At 39.9% G+C, this 22,251-nt stretch overlaps 1 protein-coding gene across 1 annotated transcript; it reads left to right on the plus strand.

The window, feature by feature from the left end:
* Positions 1–17,974: 17,974 nt before the first annotated feature.
* NPY2R (neuropeptide Y receptor Y2) lies at positions 17,975–19,129 on the plus strand. The gene has a single exon (XM_061140920.1). The coding sequence runs from the start codon at positions 17,975–17,977 to the stop codon at positions 19,127–19,129; it is 1,155 nt and encodes a 384-aa protein (XP_060996903.1).
* The last annotated feature ends 3,122 nt before the right edge of the window (positions 19,130–22,251 follow it).

Here is a 22,251-nt window from a genome sequence, read left to right on the forward strand (position 1 = left end):
TATCTGAAATTTTGTTCGTATTATGTTTAATGCTTTTGTCTTCTAAGGAATATATGTGAGGGCCTTCTTTCTTTCTTCTTAAGCTCTCTCTAGCCCTCAGTTTAGAACTCTATGCATTTATAAACTGAATTTTAACCTATGCATTTGTAAAAGGAAATATATTTTTAAATGGTATCTGATTTTCACTGACTCTGCAGAATTCAGAAACAAATATTTTGACTGAGTCTTCTTATATTTAAAAGCAATGTATTAATAGCTACTTGCATCGGTTTGATAATAATCTGCCCTATATTTTCCCAAGACACAATTGGACAGTTGATTATGCAATGAAGGTCATTATACACAATAAAATATTTGAGACTGCTTTTCATTTGTTCAGGTATGACAAGCCCACCACAAAGAAATAATGATTGTACTACATTTATAAAGCCACTCACTACCTACAAAACATACTGAGAAATACTATATGCAAGACCTCAAGAATGACACAACTCTTAGAATTAAAATTAGCACAAAGCAAAACATTCCCAGCTCCTAACCCCCAAACATCTAGCTTTACCTAGCCCTAATCTCTGGCCATGAGTGAGGAGAGGAAATCATTAATGTTTTAGAAGGAAAAGGGGAAAAAAAAAAAAAAGACCGAGTGTTTGCCTGATATGGATAATAACCCATTGCAGCTTTACAATTACCTGCAATATCTTTGTAGGAATAAGGGTCTATTTTCAGTAGGTAAGAATAAAGCAAGGTGGCTCAGTGGTTAAAAAAAAAAAAAATCTGCCCGCCAAGCAGTAGATGCAACTTCTATTCCTGGGTCAGGCAGATCCCCTGAAAAAGAAAATGGCAACCCATTCCAGTATTCTTGTCTGGCAAATCCCAGGGGAAGAGGAATCTGGTGGGCTAGTCCCTGGGGTTGCAAAACAGTTGGACGTGACTTAGTGACTAACAAACAACAAAGGAAAGAATAGTTTTAAGAAAGTTGTGTTGAGAGTAAAGATGTAATGCAAGAGAGTATAGGGTAAGGCAAAGGTATTTAATTGAGAAGTGACATGTAGTGGAAGAAGGCAAGATGCCTATTTGATAGTTATAACTAATACATGCTGAAACACTGCTGAGACAGATGCAACACTCTGCAGGGCCAGACACTGTGTATATTTTCCCATCTATTAATCTTTGCAACAGCTTTACAGGTTGGATATTATTAACTCTATTTTCCAAAGGAAGCCCAGATAACTTGTCCAAGCAGGTTGCACCCAGCGGGATGATGAATAAATGGCATAGCAAGCATTTGAATCCAAGTAGGCTAACCCCAGGGCAGTGGCCAAGAGGAGCTACCCCACGCCCTAGGACAGGGGCAGCCGCCCAGAGGAGCTACCCCACTTCCAAGGAGCAGCGGCTGTGTGGGCGAGGGAGGGCCCAGAGGAGCTACTCCAAGTTCATGATCAGGAGGGGTGGCTGTGAGGGGATACCCCTCAACCAAGGTAAGGAGCAGCGCCTGTGCTTTGCTGGAGCAGCCGTGAAGAGATACCCCACGTCCAAGGTAAGAGAAACCAAGTAAGATGGTAGGTGCTGAGAGAGGGCATCAGAGGGCAGAAACACTGAAACCATAATCACAGAAAACTAACCAATCTGATCACACGGACCACAGTCTTGTCTAACTCAATGAAACTAAGCCATGCTGTGTGGGGCCACCCAAGACAGCCGGGTCATGGTGGAGAGGTCTGACAGAATGTGGTCCACTGGAGAAGGGAATGGCAAACCACTTCAGTATTCTTGCCTTGAGAACCCCACCAACAGCATGAAAAGGTAAAATGATAGGATACTGAAAGAGGAACTCCCCAGGTCAGTAGGTGCCCAATATGCTACAGGAGATCAGTGGAGAAAAAACTCCAGAAAGAATGAAGGGATGGAGCCAAAGCAAAAGCAATATCCAGTTGTGGATGGGACTCGTGATAGAAGCAAGGTCCGATGCTGTAAAGAGCAATATTGCATAGGAACCTGGAATGTTAGGTCCATGAATCAAGGCAAATTGGAAGTGGTCAAACAGGAGATGGCAAGAGTGAATGTTGACATTCTAGGAATCAGTGAGCTAAAATGGACTGGAATGGGTGAATTTAACTCAGATGACCATTATACCTACTACTGTGGGCAGGAATCCCTTAGAAGAAATGGAGTTGCCATCATGGTCAACAAAAGAGTCCGAAATGCAGTACTTGGATGCAATCTCAAAAACAACAGAATGATCTCTGTTCATTTCCAAGGCAAACCATTCAATATCACGGTAATCCAAGCCCATGCCCCAAGCAGTAACACTGAAGAAACTGAAGTTGAATGGTTCTGTGAAGACCTACAAGACCTTTTAGAACTAACACACAAAAGAGATGTCCTTTTCATTATAGGGGACTGGAATGCAAAAGGGAGAAGTCAAGAAACACCTGGAGTAACAGGCAAATTTGGCCTTGGAGTACGGAATGAAGCAGGGCAAAGGCTCATAGAGTTTTGCCAAGAGAACACACTGGTCATAGCAAACACCCTCTTCCAACAACACAAGAGAAGACTCTACACATGGACATCACCCCAACACTGAAATCAGATTGATTATATTCTTTGCAGCCAAAGATGGAGAAGCTCTATACAGTAATTAAAAACAAGACTGGGAGCTGACTGTGGCTCAAATCATGAACTCCTTATTTTCAAATTCAGACTTAAACTTAAGAAAGTAGGGAAAACCACTAGACCATTAAGGTATGATCTAAATCAAATCCCTTATGACTATACAGTGGAAGTGAGAAATAGATTTAAGGGACTAGATCTGATAGACAGAGTGCCTGAAAAACTATGGGTGGAGGTTCATGACATTGTACAGGAGACAACGATCAAGACCATTCCCATGGAAAAGAAATGCTAAAAGGCAAAATGGTTGTCTGAGGAGGCCTTACAAATACCTGTGAAAAGAGGAGAAGTGAAAAGCAAAGGAGAAAAGAAAAGATATTCCCATTTGATTGCAGAGTTCCAAAGAATAGCAAGGAGAGATAAGAAAGCCTTCCCCAGTGATCCATATTAAGAAATAGAAGAAAGCAACAGAATGGGAAAGACTAGAGGTCTCTTCAAGAAAATTAGAGATACCAAGGGAACATTTCATGCAAAGGTGGGTTCAATAAAGGACAGAAATGGTATGGACCTAACAGAAGCAGAAGATATTAAGAAGAGTTGGCAAGAATACACAGAAGAACTATACAAAAAATATCTTCACAATCCAGATAATCACGACGGTGTGAGGACTCACATAGAGCCAGACATCCTGGAATGTGAAGTCAAGTGGGCCTTAGAAAGCATCAGTATGAACAAAGCTAGTGGAGGTGATGGAATTCCAGTTGAGCTATTTCAAATCCTAAAGCATTATGCTGTGAAAGTGCTGCACTCAATATGCCAGCAAATTTGGAAAACTCAGCAGTGGCCACAGGAATGCAAAAAGGTCAGTTTTCATTCCAATCCCAAAGAAAGGGAGCCCCAAAGAATGTTCAAACTACTGCACAATTGCACTCATCTCACATGCTGTTAAGTAATGCTCAAAATTCTCCAAGCCAGGCTTCAGCAATATGTCAACCGTGAACTTCCAGATGTTCAAGCTGGTTTTAGAAAAGGCAGAGGAATCAGAGATCAAATTGCCAATATCTGCTGGATCATTGAAAAAGCAAGAGAGTTCCAGAAAAATGTATATTTCTGCTTTATTGACTATACCAAAGCCTTTGACTTTGTGGATCACAATAAACTGTGGAAAATTCTGAAAGAGATGGGAATACTAGTCCATCTGACCTGCCTCTTGAGAAACCTATATGCAGGTCAGGAAGCAACAGTTAGAACTGGACATGGAACAACAGACTGGTTCCAAACAGGAAAAGGAGTATGTCAAGGCTGTATATTGTCACCCTGCTTATTTAACTTCTATGCAGAGTACATCATGTAAAATGCTGGGCTAGATGAAGCACAAGCTGGAATCAAGATTCATGAGAGAAATATCAGCAATCTCAGATATGCAGATGACGCCACCCTTATGGCAGAGAGTGAAGAGGAACTAAAAAGCCTCTTGATGAAAGTGAAAGAGGAGAGTGAAAAACTTGGCTTTAAGCTCAACATTCAGAAAACTAAGATCATGGTATCTGGTCCCATCACTCCATGGCAAATAGATGGGGAAACAGTGGAAACAATGTCAGACTTTATTTTTTGGGCTCCAAAATCACTGCAGATGGTGATTGCAGTCATGAAATTAAAAGACACTTACTCCTCGGAAGGAAAGTATGACCACCCCAGACAGCATATTAAAAAGCACAGATATTACTTTGCCAGCAAAAGTCTGTCTAGTCAAGGCTATGGTTTTTCCAGGGGTCATGTATGGATGTGAGAGTTGGACTGTGAAGAAAGCTGAGCACAGAAGAATTGATGCTTTTGAACTGTGGTGTTAGAGAAAACTCTTGAGAGTCCTTTGGACTGCAAGGAGATCTAACCAGTCCATCCTAAGGCAGATCAGTCCTGGGTGCTCACTGGAAGGACTGATGCTGAAGCTGAAACTCCAATACTTTGGCCACCTCATGCAAAGAGTTGACTCATTTGAAAATACCCTGATGCTGGGAGGGATTGCGGGCAGGAGGAGAAGGGGACGACAGAGGATGAGATGGCTGGATGGCATCACCAACTCGATTGACATGTGTTTGAGTAAACTCCGGGAATTTGTGATGGACAGAGAGGCCTGGTGTGATGCGATTCATGGGGTCGCAAAGAGTTGGACACGACTGAGCGACTGAACTGAACTGAACTGAACTGGGGCTAACCCCAGTGTTTCCCAAGTGGCGCTAGTAGTAAAGAACCTACCTGCCAAAGCAGGAGACACAAGAGATGCAGGTTCGATCCCTGGGTCAGGAAGATACCCTCGAGGAGGGCATGGCAACCCACTCCAGTATTCTTGCCTGGAGAATTTCATGGATGGAGGACCCTGGCGGGCTACAGTCCATAGGGCTGAAAAGCTCAGACACGACTGAAGCGACTTAGCACAGGCATGTGTGCGCACGCGCGCACACACACACACACACACACACACACACACACACACACACACACACAGGCTCACTGCAACCCTTTAGCATTTAACCACTAGGCTACAGCTGATTCCGTGTTAAATTGCATGAGAGATTATTCATGCAAGGCACAGGCACGGATTAACTTTGGAAATAAGATCTTGAGTGAAGAGCGAAATCAAAGGAGGAATGGAAGGATTTGCATCCCTGAGTCAGAGAGATATGAACTTTCCTTAGCAATTCAGGGATACCTACTTTCTCATTAGTTAAGAAATATCTATGCTTCCTGCTGTGGAGAAGGAATACTTATGTTTAGAGAGCGGGTGAAGAAGGAGGGAGACTCTTGTCCAGAATTCTAAGAGAAGTGAGATCTACCTGGGCAAGACAGTGATGAAGCAAGGGATAGGAAATGAAAAGAGATGGAGAAGATAGTTTCAAATAATTTGTATAATGATAAGCTAACTGATTAACAGGAGGCAAAATTGAAAGGCTACCTTTTTATAACTCTTCTATACATGCAAATGTACAAGATACATTTCGTGTCATCTGTGTAAGAGGTACTATGCTAAATGCAGGTAATACAATGGTAGTTAAATCAGACCCAGAGCTGTCTTCTGAGTCTCAAAGACTAGCTAGGGAGAGAGGCATTCATCAGATAGTAAAATAATCACATAGAAATCTACAATTCAAAGTATTATACAAGTGCTGAAGAGACAAAAAGAATTAACAGCTCTCTGATAGGCAAAGCTGACCTATTTAGCATGGTGAGGGACTGTTTCCCTAAGGAAGTGAGTCTCTGACTGCTAATTAGAAAGTAAATTAAGCAGAGATATGTCCCTAGGAATTTGCCCTGGATAATATTTTATATCAGTTAGTTCAGTTCAGCCACTCAGTCGTGTATGATTCTTTGCGGCCCCATAGACTGTAGCACGACAGGCTTCCCTGTCCATCACTGACTGCCAAAGCTAGTTCAAGGTCATGTCCATTGAATCAGTGATGCCATCCAACCATCTCATCCTCTGTCATCCCCTTCTCTTTCTGCCTTCAATCTTTCCCAGCATCAGGGTCTTTTCCAATGAGTCAGTTCTTCATATCAGGTGGCCAACATATTGCAGCTTCAGCTTCAGCAGCGGTTCTTCCAATGAATATTCAGGACTGATTTCCTTTAGGATGGACTAATTGAATCTCCTTGCAGTCCAAGGGACTCTCAAGAGTCTTCTCCAACACCACAGTTCAAAAACATCAATTCTATAGTGCTCAGCTTTCTTTATAGTCCAACTCTCACATCCATACATGACTACTAGAAAACTAGATGGACTTTTGTCAGCAAAGTAATGTCTCTGCTTTTTAATATGCTGTCTAGGTTGGTCATAGCTTTTTTTTCCCAAGGAGCAAGTGTGTTTTATTTTCATGGCTGCAGTCACCATCTGCAGTGATTTTAGAGCCCAAGAAAATCTCTCACTGTTTCCATTGTTTCCCCTTTTATTTGCCATGAAGTCATGGGACTGGATGCCATGATCTTCATTTTTTAGATGTTTAGTTTTAAGCCAGCTTTTTCACTCTCCTTTTTCACTTTCATCAACAGGCTTTTCAGTTCTTCTTTCCTTTCTGCCATAAAGGTGGTGTTATATGCTTATCTGAGGTTACTGATATTTCTCCTGGCAATCTTGACTCCAGCTTGTGCTTCATCCAGCCCAGCGTTTCTCATGATGTACTCTGCATATAAGTTAAATAAGCAGGGTGACAATATACAGCCTTGATGTACTCCTTTCCCTATTTGGAACCAGTCTGTTGCTTCATGTCCAGTTCTAACTGCTACTTCTTGACCTGCATACACATTTCTCAGGAGGCAGGTAAGGTGGTATGGTATTCCCATCTCTTGAAGAATTTTCCACAGTTCATTTTGATCCACACAGTCAAAGGCTTTGGCATAGTCAATAAAGAAGAAACAGATATTTTTGGAACTCTCTTGCTTTTTCAATGATCCAGCGAATGTTGGCAATGTGATCTCTGATTCCTCTGCCTTTTCTAAATCCAGCTTGAACATCTGGAAGTTCTCTGTTCACTTACTGTTGAAGCCTCACTTGGAGAATTTTGAGCATTACTCTGCTAGTGTGTGATATGTGTGCAGTTGTGTGGTAGTTTGAACATTCTTTGGCATTGCTTTTCTTTGGGATTGGAATGAAAACTGACCTTTTCTATCCCTGTGGCCACTGCTGAGTTTTCCATATTTGCTGACATATTCAGTGCAACACTTTCACAGCATCATCTTTAAGGATTTGAAATAACTCAGCTGGAGTTTCTTTACCTCCACTAGCTTTGTTGATAGTGATGCTTCCTAAGGCCCACTTGACTTCACATTCCAGGACGTCTGGCTCTAAGTGAATGATCACATCATCATGGTTATCTGGGTCATTCAGATTTTTTTTTGTATAGTTCTTCTGTGTATTCTTGCCACCTCTTAATATCTCTGCTTTTGTTAAATCCATATCATTTCTGTCCTATATTGTGCCCATCTTTGCATGAAATGTTCCCTTAGTATCTCTTATTTTCTTGAAGAGATCTCTAGTCTTTCCTATTCTATTTTTTTTTTTTTTTTTACACACAAAGTTCACATTTATTATCTGGTTTAATGGATTATATTTTTGAGCTTGATTGCATGTGTTTTTGGGGGAAAAAAAGAGGTATGTATACATATATATATCCTTATTTATTCCCTTACCTAAATCCCTCTCAAACTGCTCTATTGTTTTACTCTATTTTTTTGCATTGATCACCGAGGAAGGCTTTCTTATCTCTCCTTTGGAACTCTGCATTCAGTTAGATATATCTTTCCTTTTCTCCTTTGCCTTTTGCTTCTCTTCTTTTCTCAGCTATTTGTCATGCTTCCTCAGACAACCATTTTTCCTTTTTACTTTTCTTTTTCTTTGGGATGGTCTTGATCACTGCCTCCTGTATAATGTCACAAACCTCCGTCCATAGTTCTTCAGGCACTCTCTCTATTAGATCTAATTCTTTGAATCTATTTGTCACTTCCACTGTATAACCATTAGGGATTTGATTCAGGTCATACCTGCATGGTCTAATGGTTTTCCCTTCTTTCTTCAATTTAAGTATGAATTTTTTATCCAGAAATAATTTTGTCTATGGAAACAAAATGCATTATTACATTAAATCTGTAGGAAATCTAGGAAGTGAAAAAGTTTCAGGCAATTTCTGAAGAACATAAAATATCTGAATAATTCAGAAAAAATTGCCTCTGTAACTCTTGCTTATTTATTTATTTCCCTCTTTATTTTTTGGCATATGAGGCATTGTCCCCCAAGAGTAGTGCTTGTCAAAAGTAGATGTATATTCACATTATCTGGGGAGCTTGCCAATTGCAGAATGCATCTGTTACCCCAAGAGTTTCTTTGGCTACATCTTCTAGGATAGAATCTTGTAATGTGCACTACTATGAAGGATTTCAGACAATTTTGATGAAGGGAATCCTAGCACAGTAGTTTGACAAAAGTAACCCTAGTTCATATAATTGTATTCCACATTAGTATTTTCTCCACTATGCTTATCGTTCTAGACAAAATCTTAGTATTATATCTAAGCTATGATGTATATTACACTTAACAGAAGACAACATTCACATTTTTTGGTATGCTTTCTGCATGACAGGTAAACTTAATTATGTAATTGGTGTCTCCAAACAAAACATTTTTTTAAATCAGATTTCAGTGTGCTAGCAAACCAAGAGCAAGAAGAATGAATCAGTTAAAAGCCTTACTATAGTTATTTTCATATTCCCGCAAAATAGAAGAAATGAAAAAGATGTCAGAGGTCAAAATTACTGTAAAATTTTAAGATAATATTTGCTATTAGTTATTAATGTTGAGATAACAACTCAGTGACAGTAAAGAAAATGTAGACTAAATCCCAGGAAATGAAATTTTTATTCAAGTTGTGGTCTAGATGTTAAATGATTAAGTTGACTGTCTTGTTAATTATTTCCAAGAATTCAATGAAAGATTCTGAATATATCACCCATGCATGATAATATGGTTTTCAGAAGGTTATTTTCAACAGAAAATGGTATCCCAGTGCTGGATAAAGCCAAGAATGTCTCTTGTCTAGGTTTACACTGAATTGAGTTATTTCCCCCATGAAACACTTCCCTGATTCTTACTCCCTCCACACATACAACACTCATAAGCACAAACTGAACATTCCGTCCTTGTGACCTCAGATTGAAACTGAGCAGGACCCTGTGAAAACCTGTGCAAAAAAGTCTTTCTGTGTCCCCTATTTCTTGATTATAAGGAATAGGCTTCATTCAGCCTCCATGACCTTCCCTGAGGTCCAAAGGGCAGGTTCAAACAGTTGCTAATCAGGGAAGGGAAGGAATGCAGAGACAAGGGAAGAAAAGTCAAGAAACAATAGTGCAGTTTTGGGACAGGGTCCTGGTTCCCATTCAATGGATACACATAAAAATATCTCTGAGCTGTTGTGCAGGTACTGACACCCCTAACAAGTGGAGGAAGGTAATTGTATGCTGCCCACAAACAAATAGACCCCAGTTAGGCTGGAACCAGAAGGTTGATGATGTTGACCCCCACTTTCCTCACCACCAACCAATCGGAAAGATGTCCACATGCTGATTATACCTTCTTTGGACCATTATTATAAAACTCCTCACTGCCCCCCAAGTTGGGACACACAGTTTTGAGACATTAGCCCACTGTGACCCCACCTTTGCCCTTACAAAGCAAAACAATTTTTCTTTCTGCTTCACCCAAAACTTGCTCTCTGAGATTTAATTCAGCGTCAGTGTATAGAGGCCAGATTCATCATGAAAGCCTATTTTGTCAGAGTCTACCTGAAAATCTCAATCTGCTTATGGTACTTCTTTATTAAAAATCTGCATACTTGGACTGGAGACAACCATCTGTGTCATTCATGTCACATGGCCATCATCTGGCATAGTATCTGTAACAAATTACAGACACTCAGTAAATATTTGTTGGCAGGAGTTGTAATAAAATGTTTATATAGATTTTATAAGATTCTTTTTTACTACAAAGTGTAATGGGTCCTGAATTTAATCCTGCTTGCATTACTTATTTCATGTTTTGAGATTTTTACTTTGAATAAGCCATTTCACCATCTCCAAAATGACATGTGAAAACTATATATAAATCTTCACATTCTCATCTCTCAAAATAAACCAATAGTGACTTAGTATAAGACCTTTGATTTTACTTGAACTTTTTTGAGAAAATGTTAAGATTAAATTTGTTTTGAGTGTATGATTCAAAAAATACATATCAAATTATGTCTCTATATGTTACAAGGATAAACACTTATTAAAACAAAATTGATCTTTACAAAAGGGTGCATGTTTCCTCTTTAGCCATGGGCCTCCTGTGCATGTTTCAGATAATCCAATGAAAATTTGCATTGATTAAATTCTGAATTCCATATAAAAATGTCCCTTCCTTTTTTCTATGTTAAAATTTGAACTGTGAATCATTTGCATTTAAATATCCTTCTAGATTTGGCCCTTTATCAGTTTCAACATCCATCTGAATGATCACCAAGAGATAAAAATCTCAGCAAAATGTTGCATATGTTATGTTGCTTAAACAATCCTGTTTAATTACTTTGAATCTGTAATTAAAAATTCAAAACAAAAATAAAAACCAAGAATCCATAGAAATACAAATCATAGCAAATGATACTAATGCTCAGTTTAGGATTTAGCATACATTTCACTTTGAATGACTAGCTGCTCTTCTTGAATGAGGCACCTGCCTACATAATACACTGCATATAAAGACTGTAAGAGAATCCAGACTGTCAGCTTTGTGAAATTCACTCTTTGGACCATTTCTTGCTCACTCACATTTATTGGCCCTTTTGTTCTAAATGAACTAAGTTTGTAATGAGGTAGAAGGAAGTAGAACAAGATCATCTTTTTACAGAACAAATTGATTAGACTGATTAGTTAAAAGATAGACTAATTTAAAAGTTATTACCCTTGTGGCTCTATTTACACATAAACTAGCCTCTTTTCCTATGTCTACTTAAGACAACATCCCTCGTTATCTGTTCAGACATGAACTTAACTCTCACTGTGCCTTTCCAGATCCTATCAGACATATATCTACAACCTATTGAGAATCAATAGTATAACCAAATGGTTGTTAGGATAGCCAGACTCCATAATTGTTACTATAGGAGACTGTTACTAAAACTTTAAAAAGAATTCCTGTAAATGACTTATTAAGCCCAGGAATAAATAAATAAATTTATTGAACATTTACATAAAGCAAGGCAGAGTCAGTTTCAAATATACTAAGCACTATACCTAAGTTAATTATTATAATTTAGCTAATTCCATTATTAACATTTCCTAACTAGGGACTTGATATTAAGGTTTGCTTTTTCAGTCTGATAAGTTAAGTATGTTAATTAATGAACACTAATAAGTCTCACTGAGCATGTTTTCACTTGACTCGGTTTAGAGAGTTCTTCTGCGTGGGTTTGCTGCTCTTTCTCTTTCTGTCCTGTGCTGGTCCTCCTCTCCTTGGGCTAGTGTCCTGGTTTATGGAGCTTCCTCCTCCTTCTGGAATCAGCTTCCACATTCTAGCTGCACTACACTACTTCATTCTGTCTGTGACTTAAGTAAGACTGTATGGTTTGAAGTTTATTTATCTCTCAGGAAATACTGACATTAGATGAAAAAAGAAATTTAGCTCTTTTGACTTTTCCCAGGAATCAAAACATATTTGTTCTTTTTGGTGCTTTTTTTTAAAAAAAAAATTAAATTTAAAATTCAGTTTCACTTGCACTGGTCACATTTCAAGAGCTCCATGTTCTTTTTACAATCATTATAAATTACTTTTATAATCAAAATAACAATGAAATTACTTATACCAAAAAAAAAAAAAAAAAGAAATTACTTATACCATAGAAGAAGCTTCTTTGCTCTCAAAATAAATTTACACTGAAGAAAATCCATATCATGATTTACTTTATGTAAAAAATATGATAAATCACAAGTGATCTTCTATCCTGATACTATCTAACTTGTTTTTAATGAAACCTTCTGGGAAATTCCTCATTCTAACTATCTAAAATACTGAACTGTTCAGTTATTCACTACGTCCTTTACTTCAGAATCTCACTGAGAATATCTATTCAACCAGAAGTGGGAAAGAAAATTACTTACTTAGCAATTAATGTTTGGCTGCCTTTGTTTTATATTTATGTGCACTGGGGAATGGTCTAAGGGTAGTGAAAAATGCAAGAGTCATGTTTTGGATATTTTAGAAGGTTTATCAAACATCACATACAAATATCACAAGCCAACATTGGAAGCCCAGTGGCCAGGCTGCAAACTATCTATCTCTGTCTCTCTCTCCCTCACTATTTTGGTCTGTACAGATCTGGGTGGGAGGGTGATGTTTTAAAAATTAATTTTCTTCATTAAAATCGAGAAGATTTTAACAATATGGATTTTGTTTCTCTTAAAAAATCAGATCTGAATCTAGATTTTTTTCAGGGCAGCTCAGTGGAGTCTGAGAAGCACGCTCCTCCTTCAGAAAAGGCATATGCATTATGTCTTCTGACATATGGTGGCCCAAACATTCCCTCCTGTCCACCACAGGCTAGTCTGCTGGTATATTGGTGTCATTGGCCCTAGTGGCACAGGCATCTGGATTTGAGTCTGCTACTCATTTGAAAAGTTATCAGCACATACTCTGGTTAGATGTGAAATTGCCCAAGGAACTAACCGATTTGACACAACAGGGATCAGGCAGTAACAATCCTGTCATATCTCAGTTTGTATTAATCAGTATTTTCCAGTTCTTCCACTACTTTCTATCAGTTTCTTGATGGGGTTTATTAGCATTATTAGAGTGGTTCATTGATCAGTTTCTCAGGCAACTCTGTACTTTATTGGAAAGCATTAATCAAAAATGTTGTGCAGTCTCATCAGGATCACTGACTAGATGTCTGTGGAACTATGTGAATCTTCTAAGACACATACGTGTCTATAAGATGGTGAGACAAATATTTATATACACTTGCTAAGATGCTTTGGAAAAACGGTTCTAAAAAGAGGCAAAGTTATTTTGTGTAATCTATGTCAGTGAAATCTGTTGAGTCCTCCAAAGTAATTACTTTCAAGAACAATATTCATCTGTTTTCCTGTATATTTGCTTTCTTAATTGTTGTTTTAAGCCTCTCTTAACTCTTCTAAAGTTACAGCTCCTTGGCACGCAGTTCATTCTTCACTGGTGCAAATATATTAAGCATGGAACCTACTGCAGAAAATACATTTACAAACAAAGAATATTTCTCCAAGGTAAAAAATGTACAAAAATGTTTTTAAGTGGAACTGTGTAGAACATTTGGATATTTCCAGTTCTATGGGTTTTTTGTTTCTTGGTAATTGAAAAGCTCAAGCTGCTTTGTTTTATCAATAATTTTTGTGATAATTTATCAATAAATCATGCTTTTGTAGGCATAATTTGCATTAGCCAGGTCAATTTCAGATTAGACTGAGTAAAAATGCCTTACATATGCAACAGTACCAAGGTGCATGCAAGTCCTCACAGTTTGAAATCTCAGTGCTCTTGAGAAGAGGAGTTAACTAATATTTTTGAGAGTATTTTTTAGTAGTGTAATATTTTTTATACTTCAGAGAAATTTCAAGTGAAGCAGAATAACCATTCTCATTTCAGATATGAAGAGACTGATGCATACAAGTTTCAGGCTAGTTCGAAATGCTCTGCTGCTACCTCTAAAAGTGAACAAGGGGAAGAGAGATTGGCTGAAAACCACGAGAAGGAACGGTTCTGAATTAAGAGTTTCTGGGAGGAACAATCTTTGTTGAGTGACTCCACAATCCTGTTTTACTCTGAGGCTCAGACTCAGCCTGGCGGGGAGCGGTTTAGCAGAGGGCATCCCTGGGAGCAGACCGGTGAGAGGATTCTGGAGGCTTGCACGAACCCTGGCATGTGCCTTAGGTCATGACTAGAGAGGGAAGGATCTAGAAGTCAGCTAACCCGAGAGGTCAAAATTTAGGACTTTTCGTGACCGGTTGTTTTCCTTTCCTATTCTAGCTTTTGCCCTGAGCAGAAGCGCACACTATCGGGGCTGCCGGTTTTTGAATCTGAATGAGCACTAATCAACTTGTCAACAGTCAACAGACACCTGTTCAGGAAATTGCCGACTCTGGGCAACGAGGATCTTAACTCGCTTTGCCTTCGCGTGGAGCTCAGCGATCTCCCAGAGTTACACCAAAGCCCTGCACTCCAGCCCTGGCAGAGGGTTGGTCCTCCACGCGCAATTGTGAGGTGCTTTTCCGCGGTTCTGCACGGGGTCCAGCTCCCCACCTCTGTCACTCCTGGCAAAAGGGAGAGCGACTCCTGGTTGGAGTTGAGGGATTTTCCCAGCTCCGCCAATTCGCCGGGTTTCTGCCTCCCTCCCCAGCGGCTGTGGTGAGCCGGCCGGAGTCCGGGGGTCTGTCCGCGCCGGGCCATCTCTCTAGGAGCTGAGAACAGGGGGAGGGGGCGTTAGAAGAGGGAGGAGGGAGTTGCGGTGCGAACGCTCGGAGGAGCAAACTTGGGGTGGCTCCTGGGGGTCAGTGGTGGTCAGAAGAAAGGAGGTTGCAGGCGGCGGTGGGGACCCCCGAGGGGGTTCCGGGCAGGGGCCCTCTGCGCGCGTTTCCAGCCCTCCGGGAGGAGACACTGGAACTCTGTCCCCTGCCCCATCGCAGAGATCCCCGTCTAGCATTCTCCACTGCGGAACCCTTGTCCCCTCCTTTGCCCTGCTTTTTCTTCGAGGGAGGGGTTCTGCTCCCACCTCCGGAGCCTCGCCTCCCCACCCGCGCTTCGCGCCGCGCTGTGCGGGGCGGGGCGGCGCGTGGCCCGCGCGCTGGGCCGCGGAGGTGGGCGGCGGATCTCAGCTGCGCCAGCCTCCCTGCGGCTGCGACCGCCCGGCGCGCGCGGAGCTCTCCTGCTCTCCCAGGCGCGCGGCTGCCCTGCACCGTCGGAGCGGACGGAACTGGGCCTGCGTTTGGGAATCCTCCAGTGCCCTCTCAGGGTCGGCGGGCAATCATCAGACTGACCGGCGGCAAGACGTCTGGCTTCCACCCCTCAACAGAAACGGTCAGTACGTGTTAAATCTTAACTCTGACTCATCTGGGAATGAGAGCATCCCGAAAAAAAAAAAGCTTTCAGGTCCTTTGATGGCGGCGAGGAAGGTCTTCGTGAGTGTAGGGGCTTTTTTCCCACATTTAGGCCGAAGGTGGACATTATGGGTGATACCAGGAATATTCCTTACCCACTGAAGAGTCTTGACTCTTTTTAAGAAAGGTAATTATCTTTTCAGAAGAGCAGATTGCTACTGTTCCTGCCGCTTTAAAAATCAAACATCTGTTTAGGTGGGAAAGTCATATTGCATTCTCACAAACTGTTCAAGAATGGACACATTTATGCAAGCATTCACTCGTTCCCCACCGGAAGGGCTCACCCCCTGGTAGGATCATATGATGACCAAAAAAAGAGGCAAAAGGAAAAGCTTTAAGGCTTTTGGTAATAGAGACACATCATATAAACTAAATGACATGAAATGCACAGGGCTGGTTCAAAGGTCAGAGGCTCAAATACATAGAAGAGATTCATTCTCAGTCATCTTGGTTCAACTTTTCATGAACTTGGTTCATTGATTTTCAACTTTCTGCTCATCAGGCAAACAGACATGTCTTACATAGGGCTTGCTTGGATATCCACAGCCCCTCTTTCCAGGACTAACAAGTATAGGGCATGTATATGTGTGGTTTTTCCCTGAGAAAAAAACTCCTGGATGGTTTTGTGACTGATGAGATGATAATGTTTTTATTAAAGCCAACCTGTGACAATAAGAATACTGTTTAAAAAAACCCACAAATTTAAATATGGAGTCAAAGCATAAACTAGTTTCTCACTTAATAATTTGAAGGTTTTTGAGTCTCTGAGGAGGAAAAAGTCCTAAAGCCATTTTCCTGCTCTACAAAGAAATTGTTTTATAGCAGAATCTCAAAATTCATTCATTCAGGATAACTGTACCACTCACAGCTATCCTCAGATGTCTTGAACAATGTAAATACCTCATTTTGACCTTACTTTAAGAAAAAAATTTTCCCCATTTCTACTCATCTTTTAATTTTTGTGCCTTTGTGAGTTTTTACTCTGGCAATTCCCTGTATGTACTCTCTTATCCTCTTCTACTTTTCCTGAAGTGCAATCATAAAATGATGCATTCTCTGAGTAACACTCAGACCTGGCTGAACACCAGTCATGTGCTTGAGAACAGCTATTAGAATCCATATGCTAATACCTTGGAGATTAATAATCATTTTTGTAGAGAAGCTTTAAAGAAAGGAATAAAGAAAATGAGATTGAAAAGAAAAAGCAAAATAAATTAATAAATCAAGTATGCTTCTAATAACCTTCTATCTCAGGCTTGCTCTCAATTTGCTGCAAACCTCAGACCTTCTGGAGTCTCATTTGTTCTGTTAATGACTTGTCAGGATTGACTGATTGTGCCCTGTAAAGTCTCTTTCTTACTCTAAGAAAATGCCCATCAAATAAAATACTCCAAGATTTGAATAGTTTCCACTTTCTCTAATCACAAAAGAATGGAGGCAAGTGCAAAAGAGGGTGTGCTTTTTGGAACATTCTGTTTGAAATGCATGCAGAGAGAACTAGAATATATCAGTAAAGCAAATGCATGAGTATATGAAAATCTCTGTGATAAGCAACTATTAGGGTGTGTGTGTGTGTGTGTGTGAAGCCCTTGGAGAGAGAAAGTTTCCTTATGGTGTATACTGAGTACCAATTTTTAATATTCTAATCAGTAATTGTGTCTTGGAACAACTTTCTTGTAGAGGTGGTTACTTGGTGGTTACATATAAGAAAATAAGCAGAGAGATGTCATGTCAGAGCAAAGATCCTGTGTAGGGAATCTTTGTAAAGTAAAGAAAAGGATCTTCAGTAAAGAAAAGAAAAGGATCTTCAGTAAAGAAAAGGATCAAAATTGTTACTTTGTATTTTGCTGACCTCATTTATTCAGTAAAATTATGCTTTCCTTCAACTTCATGTTTGCTAAGGTTTAAACAATGGATGTAAACAGTCCAGAAACGGAAATGTGTCCTGAAAGAGATTGCTGTGGTATGGAGGCTGAAGGATGTGTCATATGCTCCTTGCAGCCTTGGAAGTAAGCATAGGTTGTTGGGATAACAGCAGGGAGGGCAGAGAGGCATAGATAGTCCAGCCTGTTGCTGGAACTAAGAATAGTTCAGTATGACAGAAGGATCAGATATATCCTAAAATGTCAGGAGAGATGAAGACAAGGTTGAGTTCAAGGAAAGCTTTGGATGTCATACAGTGGAGTTGTGATTTTCTTATATATGTCAATGACATCAACCTGTGCATGTAGCACCTGTCATGGTGGAGAAAATTAATGAAAGCATACATGCATGGACAGCTCAACATATCATGCAAAACAGAACCTATTCAAGAATGCAAAATAGAAGTAATTTAATGCCCAAAATTGGTTACACAAGTGATAGAAGCCAGCAGAGGATGTTGAGGCTACACAGGGATAATCAAGAGCAAAGAATCATCACTACCTCCAGCTAGAGGGACATGGGGAGAAAGTGGTGTGACTCCATGTGTCTCCAACTGGAGACAAGGTCACTGCAGGCCATTCCTGTGGGATCCAGGTACTTTAGGGATCGAAGGACAGGTACTCTGAACCCCAGCTAAAGTGAAACCAATCCATTTCTGATATTCCTTGCACCCTTATGCTTTCCTTGTTTCATACTTGTTCATTTTTTAAATTGTAGATTCTTGTGCTAGCTGATGAAAATGGGCCCATTAGGTGCAGAGGCTGATGAGAACAAGACAGTGGAAGAAATGAAAGTGGATCAGTTTGGTCCAGGACACACCATTCCAACAGGGGAGCTGGCCCCTGACTCTGAACCGGAGCTTATAGACAGCACCAAGCTGATTGAGGTGCAGGTTGTCCTTATATTGGCCTACTGCTCCATCATCTTGCTTGGGGTGATTGGCAATTCCTTGGTGATCCATGTGGTGATCAAATTCAAGAGCATGCGTACCGTAACCAACTTCTTTATTGCTAATCTGGCTGTGGCGGATCTTCTAGTGAACACCCTGTGCTTGCCATTTACACTTACCTACACCTTGATGGGGGAGTGGAAAATGGGTCCTGTCCTCTGCCACTTGGTGCCATATGCCCAGGGCCTGGCCGTCCAAGTGTCCACGATCACCTTGATGGTGATTGCCCTGGACCGGCATCGTTGCATTGTCTACCACCTCGAGAGCAAGATTTCCAAGCAAATCAGCTTCTTGATTATTGGCTTGGCTTGGGGTGTCAGCGCCTTGCTAGCAAGCCCCCTGGCCATCTTCCGGGAGTACTCGCTGATTGAGATCATTCCTGACTTTGAGATTGTGGCCTGTACTGAGAAGTGGCCTGAAGAGGAGAAGGGCATCTATGGCACTGTTTACAGTCTTTCCTCCTTACTAATCCTGTATGTTTTGCCTCTGGGCATCATCTCTTTTTCCTACACTCGTATTTGGAGTAAACTTAAGAACCATGTCAGTCCTGGGGCTGCTCATGACCAGTACCATCAGCGGAGGCAAAAAACGACCAAAATGCTGGTGTGTGTGGTGGTGGTGTTTGCGGTCAGCTGGTTGCCCCTCCATGCCTTTCAACTTGCTGTTGACATTGACAGCCACGTCTTGGACCTGAAGGAATACAAACTCATCTTCACTGTGTTCCACATCATTGCCATGTGCTCCACCTTTGCCAATCCCCTCCTCTATGGCTGGATGAACAGCAACTATAGAAAGGCTTTCCTCTCAGCATTTCGCTGTGAGCAGAGGTTGGACGCCATTCACTCTGAGGTGTCTGTGACGTTCAAGGCTAAAAAGCACCTGCAAGTCGCAAAGAATAATGGTCCCAGTGATTCTTTCACAGAGGCTACCAACGTCTAAGGCAACTGACATGTGAAAATCCATGGATGAATTCTGACCAGAGCTATAAACCTGGTTTAGGAAAGCATGCAGGCGCATCCTCATTTCCCATTTTAAGGAAGCATTTCACTGGAAGCATATGCAGCATAATTCATGGAAAACTGGTTGGCAGAGTCTAATAAAAGCATTCAAATTCAAAGACAAGGCAGCATAAGAGTTTGCTTATGTTTCCTTGGATGGTAGGTTGAATTATGAGTCAAAGCAGAGAGAAATGATTTTGACTGATTCCAAGAGTGAAGGAAACATGAGCAAGGAATTGATGTTAGCAGCATTGCCAAAGGTGTGGGTGAAAAAGCTGACTTTTTTTTTTTTAAGTAACATTTACCTTTATTATCTTTTTTTTCCATTTATTTTTATTAGTTGGAGGCTAATTACCTTACAGTATTGTAGTGGTTTTTGCCATACATTGACAGACTTTGGGAGTCTGTGGGAGAAGGCGAGGGTGGGATGTTCTGAGAGAATAGCATTGAAACAAGTATACTCTCAAGGGTGAAACAGATCACCAGCCCAGGTTGGATGCATGAGACGGGTGCTCAGGGCTGGTGCACTGGGAAGACCCAGAGGGATGGGATGGGGAGGGGAGGGAGGAGGAAGCGGGGATCGGGATGGGGAACACATGTAGATCCATGGCTGATTCATGTCAATGTATGGCAAAAAGCTGACTTTCAAATCACACTAGAGGATAGGTTGGAGATGATGTATAATTCACTGCCCCCCCGCCCCCATCTGATGAAAAGTCTACCAACACCAATTTCCCTAGAAAGGCATAGACTCTTTTCTGTTGTATTCTGGCTTTTTGTTATTCTTCCTGTGGACTAAAACCATCAGAGAACATTGCAGGTAAATGTTACCAACTGTTAGGATGGCTTCAAGGAAGTAAACTGAAATTTTCTGTGTGATTAGCATTTTGACAAATTATGTGGGAAATCTTTACCATTCAGTTAACCAGTTGTTTTTTTAAAACCAAATGCATATTTAATGAAAAGTTTCTACAACTTAGAATTGAAGACTGAATGAAATTCTCAGAGAAATGTAAACCTTCATTCAACTTCTCATTACAAGTTGTCTCTGCTTTATATAGTTACTGTCTGGATAACAAATAAGGATGCAATGCAATATGTTTAATCATTGCTAATTGTTATAACTTTTTTAACACATTATTTCTATACTGGAGCTGAACTTGTCTTCACTGAGAATTAAATCAGATTAGGAAGTAGTTTTGTGGCATTTTGTAACATTTTGTGCTTATTTGTAAGCAGTTTTTGCACTAGTACATAGGTGTATTGTGTTCACTGCAGTAGTATTATTTTTTAAAAAATTCATCTTCCATGGACCCATTCATGATTCATAAAACAATATAATTTCATCAAAATGGAACCTATCTGGTAAGAACTACTAAAAATATTACTTGCATTCCACTTTGGAAATGTTCTATTGGGACCAATTTCAACATAAATTATTCTTCTTTGGAAATAATTAGCTATATTTTTGGATAACTTAGGAATATATACATAATAAAATTTTACCTATGAACAGTGGAACATAGATGCTATAGTTCTTTTCTTTTAATGATTTTGTGAATGCAATTTTTATTTCAATATTATCCAACCAAAGATGCTAAAACTCTATTACATTTATAAAACATAATTAAGATGTTAAAATAACTGAACTTTGGATGCTATTAATGATGTTTCACCATAAATATATGTTTATAAGTATGACTGAATTTATTTCCTTAAATTTTAAGTAAATTCAGCGTGACTGTTGCATTTAGTTATAAACATTAACTTCGTGAACAAGAATGATATATTTTATGGATACAGTTAAAATTCATACTATGTCTCTTAATTATTTTCATGCTAAAAATAAATGACTGGTCTTGAAATGAACTGTGCTTTTGAAATACTGAGAAAGAATGAAAACAGTGGAAGTTAAATTAAGTGTAAGACTTAATAAGAAGTTGACAAATAATTATATCTATAATATATAATTAAAGAATTCATTTTTTTCTTAGGCCTGGCATAACTGTCCAAGAAGAAGCTTTTTGTCTTTTAAAAGGAAGTTACTTTGCATAAAATGCTAATAGATAATTGTGGCTAGAGACTTTTTGTTTCCTCCTGGAGAATTCTTTCACTCTAGAAAATGTGCATGGTACTATATCGTCTGTTGTCATAGTAAATTATTAGAATCCAATTAATATATGTGATCTAGCTATTTAACTCATTAATGAAATATCCTTTATGTAGTGATTTTGTGGGTTGAAATAAAAAGAATTTGGGAAATTAGAGAAACGTGTGTTACTTTATGTCAGAGTTCCTGTCCAACATGAGATAGTCAGCCTTTGACACAGCTAAGGAGACGGCCGCTCCTGCAGAGTTAGTTGGTTGTTCTCTGCAGTCTGTATATGAGCCTGAGTCAACAGACTCGCTCCTAAGGCTGCACTTGGAGTGCATATTCTGACAAGGCCTGAATATGCATCTGTTCTCACACCAGAGCTTTCTTCTGCTTGTTAAATCTGCATCTCTGTCAGCCCGCTTGACATGCCTACATAGTGTCTCACCAGTAGAGCAAATCCCACATGTCTAAGTCAGAACCTGATATTTTTGATTTCCACCTCACCCCACTTCCACTTTATTTTTCTATATTACCTGTCACAGTCATGATACTGCTATCTACCTAGTTCCCCAAAATGTAAGCGCTTCGGAGCCACTCTTGTCTCTTCTGTCTCTTTATCACACATGTCCAATAAGTTCTCACCTTTTGTGTTAATTCCTAGACATTTCTTGAATCAATTCACTTTTCTCCATCTCTCTGCTCCCCACCATAGTTCAGGCTGTGATTATCTCCCCAGACCCCTATATCTCTCATTTGGTTTAATGGAGCAACTGCTTAATTTTTCTTTATATATCTTGTTGTTTTTCAATCCAATCCAACTTTTACCCATAAAACACGTGATTTTTCAAAAACTCAGATTTTGTCAAATCACTTTTTTCCTCACCATTCTTATGCCAAAATCTTTCTATGACTTGAAAACCTGTATAGGATCTAGTTGTACTTAATATGTTTTACCCTTTGCAGATTCT

The sequence above is a fragment of the Dama dama genome, chromosome 5 (genome assembly GCF_033118175.1).
Source record: "Dama dama isolate Ldn47 chromosome 5, ASM3311817v1, whole genome shotgun sequence".
Classification (NCBI taxonomy): domain Eukaryota; kingdom Metazoa; phylum Chordata; class Mammalia; order Artiodactyla; family Cervidae; genus Dama; species Dama dama.

Bases quoted from the DNA above. Each gene is read 5' to 3' on its own strand.
- NPY2R (XM_061140920.1), top strand. From the start codon at position 17,975: ATGAAAATGGGCCCATTAGGTGCAGAGGCTGATGAGAACAAGACAGTG.